This window comes from Saccostrea echinata, unplaced genomic scaffold (genome assembly GCF_033153115.1).
Source record: "Saccostrea echinata isolate AGI-Se365-2 ecotype Australia unplaced genomic scaffold, CSIRO_AGI_Sech_v1 ptg000014l, whole genome shotgun sequence".
NCBI classification, from domain to species: domain Eukaryota; kingdom Metazoa; phylum Mollusca; class Bivalvia; order Ostreida; family Ostreidae; genus Saccostrea; species Saccostrea echinata.
The window spans coordinates 79,847-96,144 of NW_026889763.1; the positions used below are offsets into that span (position 1 = coordinate 79,847).

Here is a 16,298-nt window from a genome sequence, read left to right on the forward strand (position 1 = left end):
CCAGCTGAAAAAACATCATGAAATTTTAAAATGAGACCTAGTCAAAATACTACTTTTATTTGTTATAGCATGTAGTTATAAAAAGGCATTTTGACTGATAAAATAAAAATAAGCATGTAAATTTGGTTTAATAGTTTTGTAAGTAATTTGAGTAAATATAATACAGTAGAAATTAAAAAAAAAAACCTTAATAAGACACTTTAATGATAAAAATAAAATACACTCTGATTGTGATATCTCATCAAGTCCTGTCCCTTTTAAAATAGAAAATCTTCCTGATCATGTACCTTGCTAGATTTAAATCAGTTATAATCAATTAATTAAATTCAATTTCTGACAAAGCCAAGCAAGATTTTTCACTTCTGAATTGAGTGTCAAATAAAATTAACAATATATGATGCTGTAATTCCCATTCCAACATGCAGGTACAAAGAAATTATTATGAAATAAATCACATATTTCTAAGGATTTTACAAAAAATATTAGTTTTATACATTATTTTATACTATAAATAAATCCCATACAATATTAAATAAATTCTTTTCTTGATTTAAAAAAATAATTTTATGTAATTACATCCACAACAGAAAAAAATCTAGGCATGTAGAATATGTAAAGTACCATATACCATAAATTGTATAATGATGAATTCAAATACTATACTTACAGATCCCTGATAAAAACATAATTATAACATTTTATTGTAAATTGTCATTTCTATGACAGATACTTCTGCATAAAGCAATCTGAAGACGATATACAATGTATTGATTAGTTTCTAAGCTTCCAATTCACACTGTAAAAGATTCTCACTGTTTTAATAATTAATGATTTTTCATAAATACAGCTTTTCATGACTACTTAACATCTTAAAAAAAAACTGTGTTTATCAAATTTTGACTCCTTACTAAAATTTCAGATATTAGGCTTGACCTTCAGCCCATATGAGTTCAAAAGATAGTTTTTTTTTTTGTTAAACTGAGATAACAGCCAGTATATATCTACATTAAATGGGAATCCATGCAACTAAATCATCATGGATCCTACCATCTAATTTGACATGTTAAAAAGCCCTCTTATAATCTATGAATATAACCATGATAACTTGTTCGTATACTTTTTTGGATTAAGAGATCTGACAGTTGAGAAAAATTATACCCCTCCCCACCCCCAGCTGTAGCCTTTTTGCAACTTTTTGGTCAGAATCGGTTTTCATCTCTCATTAAAAAAAGTTCCTTAAATGTCATATTGCCTCAAGGAGTTGATATGCATACATTTGTATGACATGTCATCAAATTTACCTGTAATTCATAGAGATACATGTATATCATACATGTATTAAGGTCAGGTACTTTGTAATACAGAGAAAAAGTACATAAGGTTTTCTGATTGACTTCTGGTTGACCTGCATGAGGAAGTAACTTGAGCAATGAATTCATTTTTTTTTTCTATATGCAATAAAGATTACTACCTTTGATGATGCTGGACTTTTTGCCACACCCTCTGTGTCAGTGGACCCCCCACTTGGAGGATGATCCTGACAAAATAAGTAACACAATACACATACAATTTATGCACATAATTTAAATTAAGACCAAGATCAAACAAATTTTGGATCATACATCTTCCTCTTATATATATATATATATATATATATATATATATATATATATATATATATATATATATATATATCTGTCTGCATTACTTTTTTTCTTCTTCTGTGTGCAAGTCATCTGGTTAATGGTTATACATACTACTTGGTAGGTAAATTATTGTGTTATTTCCTGTTGCACCCTAGGGTTATTTAGTTGACAAATAAAACAAATGGATTGAAAAGAGACTTAAACACAGTTCGCTCCATTATTTTCTCTCCTGGTATTGATTTTATGATACTGTAAGGTTTTAGAAATATTGACACTTAGCCTAGATTTCTTTAAAATTACGAGCAGCTAGATTGAGATCACTTGGTTAAGTGTGTGCATAGACCTTCTGTGGCCTTCAGAACACGTTGGTCAATGATACACGAGGCGTACGCTGAGTATTTATCTCTGTGCCTACCAGCCAACGTATCTAAATCTTGATCAGTTGTTGATTGTGTTCATTGCATTAATGACATGCCTGTATCTAATACTTACCGCCATTTTTCTCTCAAATATTTACTGTTTTCAATAGACGTTTTACATCTTACACTAAAACATGTAGAAAAACTGAACTGGGTTCTGTCTTGTTGTCATTTCGTACGTGAGCGGAAGTGCATGTCACATAAATCAGCAGCTGCGCACATTGACTTCCGGATTGACAGAGACTGACATATGCCCTCGATTTTACATTTCTTAATTCTTTTAAGTGTTTATTTTCAACAGGGTACGAAAATAATTGCACAAATGCGTATTATCAGGTAAAATGTTACTGCAGTCGGCAGCACAGGAGAGAAATGTGTTAGTTCTGATCAGATCACATATGCCCCACCCAGCTGTGCAGACCTATGTTTATAATATTGTAATTCATTATAATGAATGCAGAGAGATAAATAACATAAATGTGTTATTTTTGTCTCTGGCTAATGCTTATATGCGACATGTATTACTTTTTAAATGTTGTCATACATGATGTTAATGTTAGTCTAGGAACTTGCACTCAATTAAGTGTCTTTCATGCAGCTTTTAAATGTCCATATATATATGTAGTAGGGAAAGGAGGAATGAGTTAATATACATTGAAAATTTATAAATATATATATAATGAAAAACATGTGGCTGGACCGGGAATCGAACCTGGGACCCCTGCATTACTAGTCAGGTGCTCTAACCACTGAGCTATCCAGGCCGATGTCCTCAGTCCAGCCTAAATTCCTACATTCCTCCCTCCTTAAATAGTCTTCGCCCCCGAAGACACAACACAAGTTCACCTTGTCAGGACTTAACATTAATTATATATTATTTATTATATTGCCTGAACAAGGTAGGCCACGGCACCATCTGTAGTAGGGAAAGGAGGAATGAGTTAATATACATTGAAAATTCATAAATATATATATAATGAAAAACATGTGGCTGGACTGGGAATCGAACCCGGGACCCCTGCATTACTAGTCAGGTGCTCTAACCACTGAGCTATCCAGGCCGATGTCCTCAGTCCAGCCTAAATTCCTACATATATATTAATTCCGAAGTACTATATATGCCAGTTAACCTCAGATTAATATATAATCAAGCTAAAAAATGTAATGAGAAGAAATGATCTCGAAAATAATATACGTGTATATAAAATTAAGCATGCAGACCACTGTTTTGAACCCAGGACCCTGTGCACAGGTGCTCTGATACCAACCAAGCTATGTGGCAACTGGTGATTTAACTTGCTTGAGCGCCATATTCCTCATGCACCACTAAAATGTCTTGCCCCCAAAGACACATAACCCAGATTTTTTGCCTCTGGCAGAACTTTCGCCTGCAAGTCCAGGAGTAGTCAACAGGAGCAAATTTGACAGGAAGGGAGAAAATTGTGATGGCTTCAAGCTCAGGCCCTTTGATGATCTCTAAACACTTAACAGGTGCTCTAATAAATGAGTAACTTCTTAACACTTGCTTGACTGCCAAAGAAAAACTGAGTAACTCCTCGAAGCAATAATATTATATATCTTGACAAAATGTGTTTTTTTTCAACCCCTAGGTACATGTAGCTCAAACCAAACTGTTTGCATAACATACAGCATCAGGGAAACAGTTTAGTTCTTGGTTCCGATAAAACGTATGTTGCCCTTGAACCCACTCAATAATGTATACTGTCACTGAATGTCTGAAGTTTATGAGGAAAAATACAGTGTTCTGTGAAATGTAAATGTACAATAAAGATGATTATTAATAACATTTGATCTGTTGTTTCAAGTTTACAATAAAAATATAATGTGGCAGTCAGACAGGTTCGATTGCTGCTGGCCAGATAGCTGTTAGTAGAGCACCTGACTGGAGATTCAGGGGGCACGGGATAGAATCCCTGTGTGGTCTGTTGCATTTTTCTCCTCTCCGTTACAATTGGTGCCGTGCCATGCCCTGAAAGTGACAGGTGAAAGACCTGCCAGGGAAGAGCCTAGGTTGGTGTCTTTGAGGGCTGAAGACCTTTAAGGAGGGAGGAATGTGGCGGTCAGACGGGTTCGATCGCTGGTGGCCAGATAGCTCAGTTGGTAGAGCACCTGACTGGAGATTCAGGGGGCCTGGGTTCAAATACCGGTCTGGTCTGTCGCATTTTTCTCCTCTCCTGTTACAATACACGTAACTATTGTGGTCATTATTGAATTCAATAACTTGAAAAGTCACAGTTCATCATGCTGTAAATTAATAAATGTAAATATTTTAATATGCACAATTGAGGATGCTTGTTGAAAATGAATATTATTCCAATAGTGTGACATATGATTCAAACTTTTGTGCAAATGTTTTTTAGGTGGGGTCTCCTAACATACGAAAATATTCTGAGGGAGTGAACATGGACAAATTTACAGAAGAGTTGAATGTTGATTCTGAAGATCATTCTACAAGTGAACCTTCTGAAAACCAACAGTTGCAGAAGAAAAAACAAGAAAATCCTTGTAGTATTAAAGGAAAAAACATTGAAATTCCTGAGACACGGAAATCCCGACGAAAGAGCCAGCCAAGGCGGATAGTCGTAGAAGAGGTGGATAACCACTGTGATTTGTGTGGAGAAGACTTCAGCAATAGTTCAGCTTACATTCTCCACATCAGAAAATGTCAGGACAACAGTACATTCTCCTTGAGAGAATCTCGAGCAAAAAAGAAGATCAAAGATGATTCATTCCATGAAGATGAAAGTCCATCTGGTCAGACCAAGAAATGTGGAGGAAAAGTGACGTGTGATCATTGTTATGAGAAATTCTGGCAGAGCGAGTTGAAGGATCACATACAAGATGTTCACGGAATCTCCGACATGTACACTTGTTGTCATTGCGAGGCAACATATGATTCTAGGCGGAGTTATGCCTCTCATATGAGATATGCACATGATGATAAAAAGGCCTTTAAATGTTCCTCCTGCAGTAACTCGTATGAATTGTATGAATCCTTAAAGAGACATAATCGCATTCACAACAAGGATCTGGCTCTAACGTGTGATGAATGTGGAAAGTCTTTTGCTGAGAAAATCACACTAAAGAGACATAAAACAATTCACACTGGTATTGTCAAATGAATTTTTAAGATATCAATTTTTAATTTTCTGACTTTTTTGTGTAAATTAAGTCAGTACATTATTTGCTTACTCCTTAAATGAATTATTTATGCATAGGGTAAATGCCTGCCTTCATATTGTTCAAACAGGGTTGCAAATGACAATTAAAACCTAAGGGGCCATGTGGGCCCCCAAGTTTACAAGTTTTATTAGCCCATGTTGATATTTTGAGGCCCACAATTTTCTCTTTACTTTGTAAGAAATTCTCAATCTTTTTGTATTTTAATTTCTGAGAAGAAAACTTTGCTGTCCATAGTCTCTCATTTCCCCAATTACCGAGAAACCATGAATGGATGAAATTACCCGGTACATGAAATTTTGTGTTTTCCTTCATTTTGAAGACCTCTAGTTATTAATAAAGCAATTTGGGGTCTAGAGAACAGTGATTTTGTAGGTAGGAAAGAGTGAAATGAAAATGCATTTAGTTGTAGAATGAAAGCATGGTCAGGTTCTGGAAAAGTTGTGCTAAAATTCTTTCTTGCCATGAGGGCAATTACCTCTTCAACAGTTGGTTGCCCACAGACAAAATTACTGGCATTTGCTAGTGGGCGAGTGTTTAAATATTTGCAACCCCACCAAATACTTTTATTCTCTGGAGAATTGGATGCTTTGATATTGATGGAGCATTTTCAGAATTTTGAATTTTGTAGTACACAAAAAAGTTATTAAAAGAAACCAAAAGAAAATTTTTGAAAATTTCCACCATTTTCAGTCTCATAGAAACAAAAGTTTTGATAGAAAACAATTAAAATAGTATCTATCTATTTGATGCACAAATCACTCAAGATTTCAACAATGTACAATATTATAGCTTTCATAAATATTTAGGCCATATTGATTAACTTCATCATTTCTTTTTATAAAGGAGAAAAACCATACTGTTGTAAAGTATGTGGCATGGCTTTCCGTGACCCCAGTACCATGAGAAAACACGTCAAGCGGCACAGCTCAGAGAGGCCATTTGCCTGTGAGACTTGTGGGAAATTGTTTGCCAGTACCTACGATATGAGGAAACATTCCAGGATTCATTTGAATGATGAAGAAAGACCCTACAAGTGTGAGGTATGGATAAGTCTTGTTCTGAAGTGTGTCCATTAGTAATTATTTATAGTACTACTGAAAGCAATATTACGGTAACCGATAATTCCTATAGTCCACTTTCAGTTTTGCATTAGATTTCTAGGGAAACTACACTTTTGATTGTGTTTCCTTTGTAGCCATAGAGAGAGAATATAGATTATGAAAATTATTTTAGGAATATAGTCATATTTCTGTTTGATTATTTATTTGGGAGATAACTCTTGGAAATAAGAGGGAGGTTTGGGCAGGCCACCCCCTGGCCCCCCTAAACTACGTGCCTGCTGGTGAGGACACAGAAGCTCCTGAGTAATTACAAAATATTTCATCATTTTCTTGCAAAATAAAAATTATCCCATTTAGCTTTTGTTTAGAAAATACAAGACATAGTAATATTTATTGTTTTAACGCAAAGTTAATACTTCCATGGAAACTTATTGTACATTTAGTTTAGGCTAAATATTTAACTGATATATTGGTATCATATACTCTTTTTTCAACGTTAAAAAAAAATGTATACTAAATGTTAATTATTATAAAAAAATATCGTATTTTAAATCAAACACTAGTAGATCATAGTATTTAGCAATGTGTTTGAATTTTAATTTCTCAAGAAAGATCTTTTTAAAAAATATCAATGTATTCATTGACAAGAACAATTACAAATTAATGAATGATTTATTGGGATTTTGCAACGAAACAATATGACACATAATAATTCGAAACACGAGTATTAGTTGGATTGTAATGAGAATTTTTCTTCGAAAGTCTCTCTCTTTCTCTCTCTCCTAGTTGTTTGGTTGTTTTTTGTTTTTAAAAAATGATGTGTACGCACTTGCGTATAGGCAGCTACGCACCTGGATATGATGCTTGCTATAAAGGCTAATGTTTTGTTTGTGGATATTTTCATTCCTTTATATACCAGACTGTGATACTCTGATTTCAGGTCTGTGGAAAGGCTTTTTACTTGATTGCTGCCATGAAAACTCACCTTAGAACTCATTCAGGTGAGAGAATCTTCAAATGTGACATGTGTGACAGGGCTTTTTGTGACTCTAGAAATCTATGGGCTCACAAGAAAATTCACACCAATGAACGTGACCACCAGTGTGCTGTATGTGGAGTGGCCTTTAGGTGGAGCTGTAATCTAGTACGACACATGAAAACGGTGCACGAAGGGGTGAAAGAATTTGTATGTAGTGTGTGTGGTAAGGCATTCGGACAAAAAGGAGCTTTGACAGTGCACCTCCGAATTCATAGTGGAGAGCGTCCATTTTCTTGTCAGGATTGTGGGAAAAGCTTCACAGACAAGAGCTCACTTTATCATCATCTAGAGACTCACCAGAAAATTAAACCATTTCCTTGTCAGGTTTGCGGGAGGAGGTTCGGTCGAGGTTTTGTCCTGAAGCGCCACATGAATCGCCATGTAAAGAAGATGGTATGCCGTGTGATGAACTCCACCACAGAGAATCGCAATGAGATTCTCATCCAGGAGGCGGAGCCTGACCTAAATTTGCTGACAGAAGGGGATAAATTGAGTGATGTAAATGATGATGAGGAAAATGACGAGTATGATGAATTTGTTGGTGATGAAGATGTTGAAGAGGATCATGAACAAAAAGAGTCAGAATCTCAGAATCTGCTGTGAAAAATTGTCATAATATAAAATCTAATGCACATATTCAAGAAAGCAGTGAAAAATCTTTTTATTGAAATACGGCTATAAAGAGCAGATCACTGAAAATTTTTATGTGACAGTTCCATGTATAAGTGTTCATCGTCCTGCCAGGAAGGACTTTTTTTTCAAATTTCATTTCAAGTTACAACCAATGCCATTTGTAGATGGAGAAACAAAATCAATTGTCAATTTCTGTCTCTGTATTAAAATGACAAATAGGGATTTTATAAGCCTAGTACAGTCATGTTAAATAATATTAGACAAAATATGTCTAACACTTTCAAGTCATTCTTCAGATCAACTTGTGAATAATTTTTTACATACATGTAATTAAGTGCTTAAATACTAGACTATTCCTATTGTTATGTTATTCTGTCAAACATGTACCTAGATGTATTCAGTGCAATTGTTATTTAGTTTGTTAACTTGTTAAAGTTTAAACATTTACTTTTTTAAAAGAAGATTTAAGCTTTAAAACCAGAATTTCTTTATTTTATTTTGAATTCCTCTCAATTTGTGACAGGAATATGATATATACCAGGCATTTTATATTACAGATTTTGTTTTCTGAGCAAGTCTAGTTTCCAAAAACTCCATACACCTTTACTGCTCAAAACAAGGAAAGCATACTACCATATCTGCTTCACACGCTTATCTGTCATACGTCCAGTATATGCTACAGATGAGTTACAAGGTTACGTGTGTTTTTAGCTCACCTCAACGAAGTTGGGGGAGCATGTGTAATACCCTTGGCGTCGATGTCCCAGGTTAAAGTTTTTGGTGCAGTTTTCTTTTTAAGTACTTCTGTGCCCTATATTAATCAGAGATGCATGGAAGATGCTTCTAGTATGTTTCATTGTACCAGTCAAGGTTTCAGATGCTGCAATTTCAGCTGAAGAATGACCATGTTTTTGGAGCAGGTTAAAGTTTTTGGAGCAGGTCTCAATTCCAAGTTGACCAAGTAACTATAAGTCCTATATTGACCAAACTTGCATGGATGATAAATCTAAGGATGCACACTACCAGGCTTGCTTCGGATGCTGGATCTGATCTACATTTTACGGATGAGTGATCAGGTTAAAGTTTTAGAGCAGGTCTCATTTCAAGTAACTATAAGTCCTATATTGACCAAACTTGCATGGATGATACATCAAAAGATGCACACTACTGGACTTGCTTCGGATGCTGGATCTGACCTACATTTTCCGGATGAGTGACCAGGTTAAAGTTTTTGGAGCAGGTCTCATTTCCAAGTACCTTTAAGTCCTATATTGACCAAACTTGCATGGTTGATACATCTAAAGATGCACACTACTGGACTTGCTTCGGATGCTGGATCTGACCTACATTTTCCGGGTGAGTGACCAGGTTAAAGTAAACTATAAGGGCTATCTGAACCAAACTTGCATGGATGATGCATCACAGGACGAACACTCTCAAACTTGCTTCAGATGCTGGATATGACTTACATTTTCTGGGTGAGTGACTAGTTTAAAGTTTTTAGGTAAGTCCATTCCCAAGTTACTGCAAGCCCTATTGGACCAAAATTGCATAAATGTTACATCTATATAGGAATGAACACTACTAGATTATTAGTTTGGGACTTTGCCTTATTTAAAGACAACATTTGTTGAGGTGAGCTCTGTAATCTCTGATTACATATGTTTCAGACTAGGTCTATTCCAAGGAATGTTTAGAAAAAAACACACACAAAAGTTTTATAGGCCTTGACCCTCACTGAGTATCACAAGTTTTCTCGGTACAGCCCTAACTGGAATGAAAATTCTGCCTCGTGTCAAAAATTTAGTTTGACAGGGATACTGTAATCATTATTAATGCAGTTTGTTTCCTAGAACATGTCGAAGACTGAGTATGCTGTAAAATAAATTTCATGCAATTATAGCCCCACCTTATGGCCAGTGAAACCTGGATCTAGGAGCCATGAATTTTATAATTTTAGAACAGGGTTAAGTACTCACTGTCAATTTATCGCGGTTGATCCCAAGGAGGGCAAATTTTGGTATATTATTTATTAGATAAAATATATTTTTTAGCATATTTTTTTTCAAAGGACAAACAGTGTATACTAAGCAACTGAGGTCAACCAAAAACATTCTACTCAATAATTTTTAGCTCACCTGTCAGAGCTGAAAGCTCAAGTGAGCTTTTCTGATCAGCTATTGTCCCTAGTCCATCTGTCTAGCTGTCCATTCATCTGTGAACTTTTTACATTTTCAGCTTCTTCTCAAGAACCACTGGGCCAATTTTAACCAAAGTTTGTACAAAGCATCCTTAGGTGAAGGGGATTTTAAATTGTTAAAATGATGGCCCACCCCCCTTATAAGGGGAGATAATCAAGAAAAGACAAAAATAGGGTGGGGTCATTAAAAAATCTTCTCTAGAACCATTGGGCCAGAAAAGCTGAAACTTATGTGGAAGCATCCTAGGATAGTGTAGATTCTAAATTGTTCATACAATGGCCCCCAAGTTAGGGTGGGGCCACAATAGGGAATGAAAGTTTTACATTGAAATATACATGTATAGGGTAAATCTTCTCAAGAACCACTGAGCCAGAAAAGCTCAAATTGTATGGAAGCATCCTGGGGTAGTATAGATTCTAAATTGTTAAAACCATGACCCCTGGGGGTAGGTTGGGTCACATGGTGGAAGCATTCTGAGGTAGTGTAGATTCTAAATTGTTCAAATCATGGTCTCAGGGGGTAGGGTGGGGCCATAAAAGGGCATCAAAGTTTTTGCATTAAAATATAAGGGAAATAACTTTTGTTCAAATCATGGTCTCAGGGGGTAGGATGGGGCCATAAAATGGAATAAAGGTTTTACATTAAAATATAAGGGAAATAACTTTAAAAATTTTAATTTCAAGAACCACTGGGCCAGAAAAGGTGAAACTTACATGGAAGCTACCTGAGGTAGTGAAGATTTTAAATAAATTCAGATCTTAACCTCTGGGGATAGGGTGGGGCAACAATAGGTAATCAAATTGAAATATAAGGAAAATAACTTTAAAAATCTTACACTCAACAACCACTGGGTAAGAAAAGGTGAAACTTATGTGGAAGCTTCCTGAGGCAGTTAAGATTCTATTGAAATAGTTCAAATCTTGACCCCTGGGGGTAGGGTGGGGCCACAATTAGTATTACAAGGGGGAAATCTGAAAAAAAAAACAGAAGGGCCAAAGTTACTCAGGTGAATGTTGTGGCCCATGGGTCTCGTTTCTTTATTCATATTTGATCAGCAATAATTCTGACATTTTTGTTGCACTCCTGACCAAGAGCATGGGCGTCTTTACAGTAGAATTGTGAAGTATGGTGTTCCGTTGGGGTTAGTTTACACTCCTAGATCCATCATCCATGCAAGTTTGGTCCAGATAGGGCTTATAGTTACATGGGAATGGACCAGCTCCAAAAGTTTTAACCTGATCATTCATCTGGAAAATCTTAGGTTAGATCCAGCATATGCATCTGAAACAAGTGTGGTAGTGTCCATCCCTAGATGCATCATCCATGCAAGTTTGGTCAAGGTAGGACTTATAGTTACTTGGGAATGGACCTGCTCCTAAAACTTTAACCTGGTCACTCATCTGGAAAATCTAGGTTAGATCCAGCATCTGAAGCAAGTGTGGTCGTGTCCATCCCTAGATGCATGTTACATGCAATTTTGGTCAAGGTAGAGCTTATAGTTACTTAATGGGAATGGACCTGCTCCAAAAACTTTAACCTGATCACTCATCAGGAAAATCTAGGCCAGATCCAGTGTCTGAAGCAAGTGTGGTAGTGTCCATCCCTAGATGAATCATCCATGCAAGTTTGGTCCAGGTAGGACTTATAGTTACTTGGGAATGGACCTGCTCCTAAAACTTTAACCTAGTCACTCATCTGGAAAATCTAGGTCAGAACCAGCATCCGAAGCAAGTGTGGTAGTGTCCATCCCTAGATGCATCATCAATGCAAGTTTGGTCTAGGTAGGGCTTATAGTAACTTGGGAATGGACTTGGTCCTAAAACTTAACTGGGACGCCGGTGCCGGGGTTATAGCATAAGCTCATCTTGACTTTGTCGAGGTGAGCTAAAAATCAATGTTTTTTTGGCAACACTGCATTTTTTTTCTTGAATTTCTGAAATGGTATGACATTTTTGTCAACATCAGTCTTGACCACAACTTAACTTGGTCAAACAAAAGTTGCTACAGACTACGTTTAAAGCTCAATATACTTTGAATATTATCAGGAAAGTATTTTCAACATAAACCATTATTATTTATTACATTTTCAACAGTGAAATACTGTAATTTGTTTACTGAATAAAAGTGATATTCTGACTCAGTGAGAAAGGATATCAAAATATGGTATTTCTGTGTATATCAGAAGTATATGGCAAAACTTACAATTTTCCTTCCCTTCATGAAGAATGTTTCTTTTAAAAAATCCCTGGTCTATTATAAGATAGAGTTAATGAACCACCCTGACATAGACTAATAGTTATACTGCCAAAGTTTTTCCAAATATGTCTTTAAAAATCCATGTTTACTTTTTCAATCTCGCAATCACTTAGCTATGACGTCTCAACCACTCAACTATGACGTCACAGCCCATGACACTGAGTAAAGAAAAGACAGAGGCAAAGGGAAAATCTCAGAAAATGTAATAAACAGAAAATTCAATGTTTTGTAGATGAATATGGAATTTATTTCACTAGTGAGACAGGATTTTTTGATACTTTCACTCGTGCTTTGCACTCGTGAAAATATCAAAAAATCCTGTTCCACCTGTGAAATAAATTCCATATTCTTCAACAAAACATTGAATATTCTCTATTTATTACATTTTCAACAGTGAAATACTGTGATTTATTCATTGAATAAAAGTGATATTCTCTCACAGTGTGAAAGGATACCAAAGTGATATTCTCTCACAGTGTGAAAGGATATCAAAGAAAGTAGAAATGATTTCTGGTCTGTCATAAGATAGAAATAGTAACTAAACCATCTTAATAGAGACTAAAACTGTAAATTTTCTCCCAAATGTATTGTTAAAAACAATTTTACAATGTTTTCAATCTCACAATTCCTAAGCTATGACGTCACAGCCTACAACACTGTGTTATTAGAAAAGACAGAGGCAAAGAAAAATGAAAGAAAATGTAATAAACAGAAAATTCAATGTTTTGTAGTTGGATATGAAATTTATTTCACTCGTGAGACAGGATTTTTTGATATTTTCACTCGTGCTTCGCACTCGTGAAAATATCAAAAAATCCTGTCCCACTTGTGAAATATATTCCATATCCAACAACAAAACATTGAATATCCTCTATTTATTTCACAGATCTTCCAAAAAAAAAATATTGAATTTACAAAATGTCACGAAAAGTTGTTGCATTCCTGATATTTTTTGCATCATTTTGGGTCTTAACTTTTTTGTGACTTGAGATATTTGGCAGGTATTTAGACAATATCTAAGAGACATTATGCCGCGACATTAAAATATACAATCAAGATTACTCGCATGACCGCCACTACAACAAAGCTCTATTGTCAACATTTTGTATTTACATTTATGAATTTGTCATGCACTTTGAATATACTACTTCAGGAGTAGTATTCAAGTCTGGTACAGTATTAATTACCTATTTCGAGTTAAGGGTGTTCAGGGATTCACCAGTACACGTACTCTTCAGGTCTTAGGATGCAAGGAATACATACTGGGGTAAATACTCATACATCAAGACAAATCCGATGAAGTCTTGGAAGAAGCTGTCTAGTGCTAAACTTCTCCGTGTACTCGTCCAAATCATTTCGAGATTCTGGGAGCCGGCCATATTAACACATTTTCAGATTTATTTCCAAGAAATTTCAAATAATTTCTACCAGTAGAAATATTATGCACATTTTCTAGCTTGTCAAGCATATTTATGAATAATGACCATTATCAACCAAATTGAAATATGCTCATATAGTCAAGCTCTAAGCTGAGCATTTCAGGCTCCAATAGATGGTTTTCCATCGAGGTGATTTAAGCAAGAGTCATTTCCCATGACCGCCATATTGTAGGTCAACATCCCCAGATCCCTACATTATTTAACCAAGTTTTATTTGTTATACTGAACACAGAGGTGAAAACAATTTTTCTTATAAATATACGTTTGTTGAAGCTTCTTTTAATTCATAATTTCAATATTGCAAATATTTTTTCCCCTATATTTCTAGCATGCATGTTTAAAATTGGTTGCTCAAAGAGGAAAATCCACTACTCTGACCTACAAGATGGCGGCCAAGGGGAATAACTCTAAGGCAAAATACATCATAGGAAAACTATATCTAGGTCAACAGCTTTCCTCTTGCTTTTCTTGCATCCTGATACAGTGCATAATATGCGTATCATTTTTCATTTATGAATAAATAGATCAACACAACCTTTTCACCTGTTTCTTCCATCAAACCCAAACAATGCAACCAAGACTACACTATCTATAAGCAGGACAACTTTCATACATCATCAAATGAGGGGCATTTTCCAAAATTTTACGATCAATTGCCATTCATTTAAATGATGCACGAGAGGAATCTTCCATACCAACAGATCCTAGTCATGGTTGCACAGTGTTAAAGAAAACCAACAACTGGATATAGGTTTCATTAAATTTTATTTGTTTACTTTATGAAACAATAATTTTAAAGTTATTTCGAAATCAAATACAATCACTTCATGTTATACACATTTAAATATTAGATAATTTGGTTTCTGTGATAAAGCAACTTGTATTCCAATTCAATTTTATTTTCTTTCAAATTTAGTTTTTTGCACTGGTAGTGAATTAATGCTAAATAACTGCTCAATTTCCTACTTAATTTTTTTCAAGGTGATGTTTGCAGAAGTGTCTCAACAAAAAGCAATTATTTTAAATCAAAATGAACTTTATACTATTAGCTCAACAGATACTTTATTTTGTTGTCATAAAATTATTTTGTCAAATTCCATATTTTGGTTTAATATAACTTTATACTATTAGCTAACAGATATGCAACAAATCTTTTAATGCTTTGACTGCCGTAAAACTATTTTGCACAATTAAAATTTTTCATTTTTAACCAAAACGTAATTTTTCAAAAAATTTATAACGGGACGCCAAATAGTGGTCAGTGAATTGCTGCAAGCCGGCCACCCAACCCTAACTCCCCTCATCGAGAGGAGGGGGAGGTGAGATTTTTCCAATGCTCTGATCAGCTGGCAAGTGTTTTCTCACTTTCTGACCATGCCGTTTTAGAAAAAGGACAACATCATGCTTATCTCGAATACATATTTATCTTGCCGGGCACATATACTGTACTTGCTCCCTGTTCACATGCAGGCAATCTGTAACAAAAAACTTGACCTTACAGCAGGTCTACATACTAAACAAAGGGAAAGAACTCCCATTACAATTGTATCTTCAAAATTCAAAAGAAACAGAAAGTGCTCAAAATGACGGTTCAACAATTCATACAGAAAATGGCAAGAAATTGAAATATCCACAAACGTAAATGCTATAATAAGACCAACAACATGGCTACTTGAATCACCATGTGACAATTACACACTTGAATGATCTATTAGCATGTTTGAACTTACAGTTGCCAAGCGCAGAAAAAACCTGTCAAAATAACAGAGAAATAAAGCACCACAAGTCCTGTGGTCTGGGAACCACAGTACACAACAGAAAAGTCACAAACTCCCAGAAAATAACTTAAACGTAAATGATACATATCCATTGATAGAATTTGAACTTGAAAATACTAGTCATTCCAAAAAATAAACTAAGGGTGTACTGACATGTACAAAAACAGAACCTCTAAAAACAGAAGTTGAGATTCTTAACATTCAGTGGAAATGAAAATCATTACTAGTAAGTTAAGTAAACTTTTGCATAGGTTTAGTTAATATACAAACAAACAAGAACATTTTTTATTATTATTTATGCACAAAGCAAATAAATAATCCAGTTAAGTAAGAGTGGGCTTGTATCCATTAGCTCTATACAAAGCCAAATCTACAAAGCAAGGGAAGAGAGACACAATCAAACTGGTGGTAAATATACACTGCATTAAATATTGCTAATAGTATTGAACATAATAGTGACTTGTCAAAGAGAACTTGGTTGGGTATCATTAATATATTTGTGTGAACATAGAAGAAAGTTCCTTTGACCCAGTGAATAAAACAATTAGTTTAACTACTTTGTCTTCATGCAGTATCACAGCAGTACATTAGATTTTTTTCCCCAGAAGAGCTAGACTTTACA

The 16,298-nt window shown here is 35.1% G+C and overlaps 1 protein-coding gene across 1 annotated transcript; it reads left to right on the forward strand.

Annotated features, from left to right (window-relative positions):
• The first annotated feature begins 2,340 nt into the window (after window positions 1–2,340).
• Window positions 2,341–8,400, forward strand: LOC133187080 (gastrula zinc finger protein XlCGF26.1-like). The gene is made up of 4 exons (XM_061322448.1): window positions 2,341–2,401; window positions 4,447–5,194; window positions 6,113–6,309; window positions 7,271–8,400. The coding sequence occupies exons 2-4, from the start codon at window positions 4,489–4,491 to the stop codon at window positions 7,970–7,972; spliced, it is 1,605 nt and encodes a 534-aa protein (XP_061178432.1). The 5' UTR covers window positions 2,341–2,401; window positions 4,447–4,488; the 3' UTR covers window positions 7,973–8,400.
• Window positions 8,401–16,298: the final 7,898 nt, after the last annotated feature.

Bases quoted from the DNA above. Each gene is read 5' to 3' on its own strand.
- LOC133187080 (XM_061322448.1), top strand. From the start codon at position 4,489: ATGGACAAATTTACAGAAGAGTTGAATGTTGATTCTGAAGATCATTCT. The intron at 5,195-6,112 runs GTATTGTCAAAT...CTTTTTATAAAG, and splicing joins ACATAAAACAATTCACACTG to GAGAAAAACCATACTGTTGT. The intron at 6,310-7,270 runs GTATGGATAAGT...CTCTGATTTCAG, and splicing joins AAAGACCCTACAAGTGTGAG to GTCTGTGGAAAGGCTTTTTA.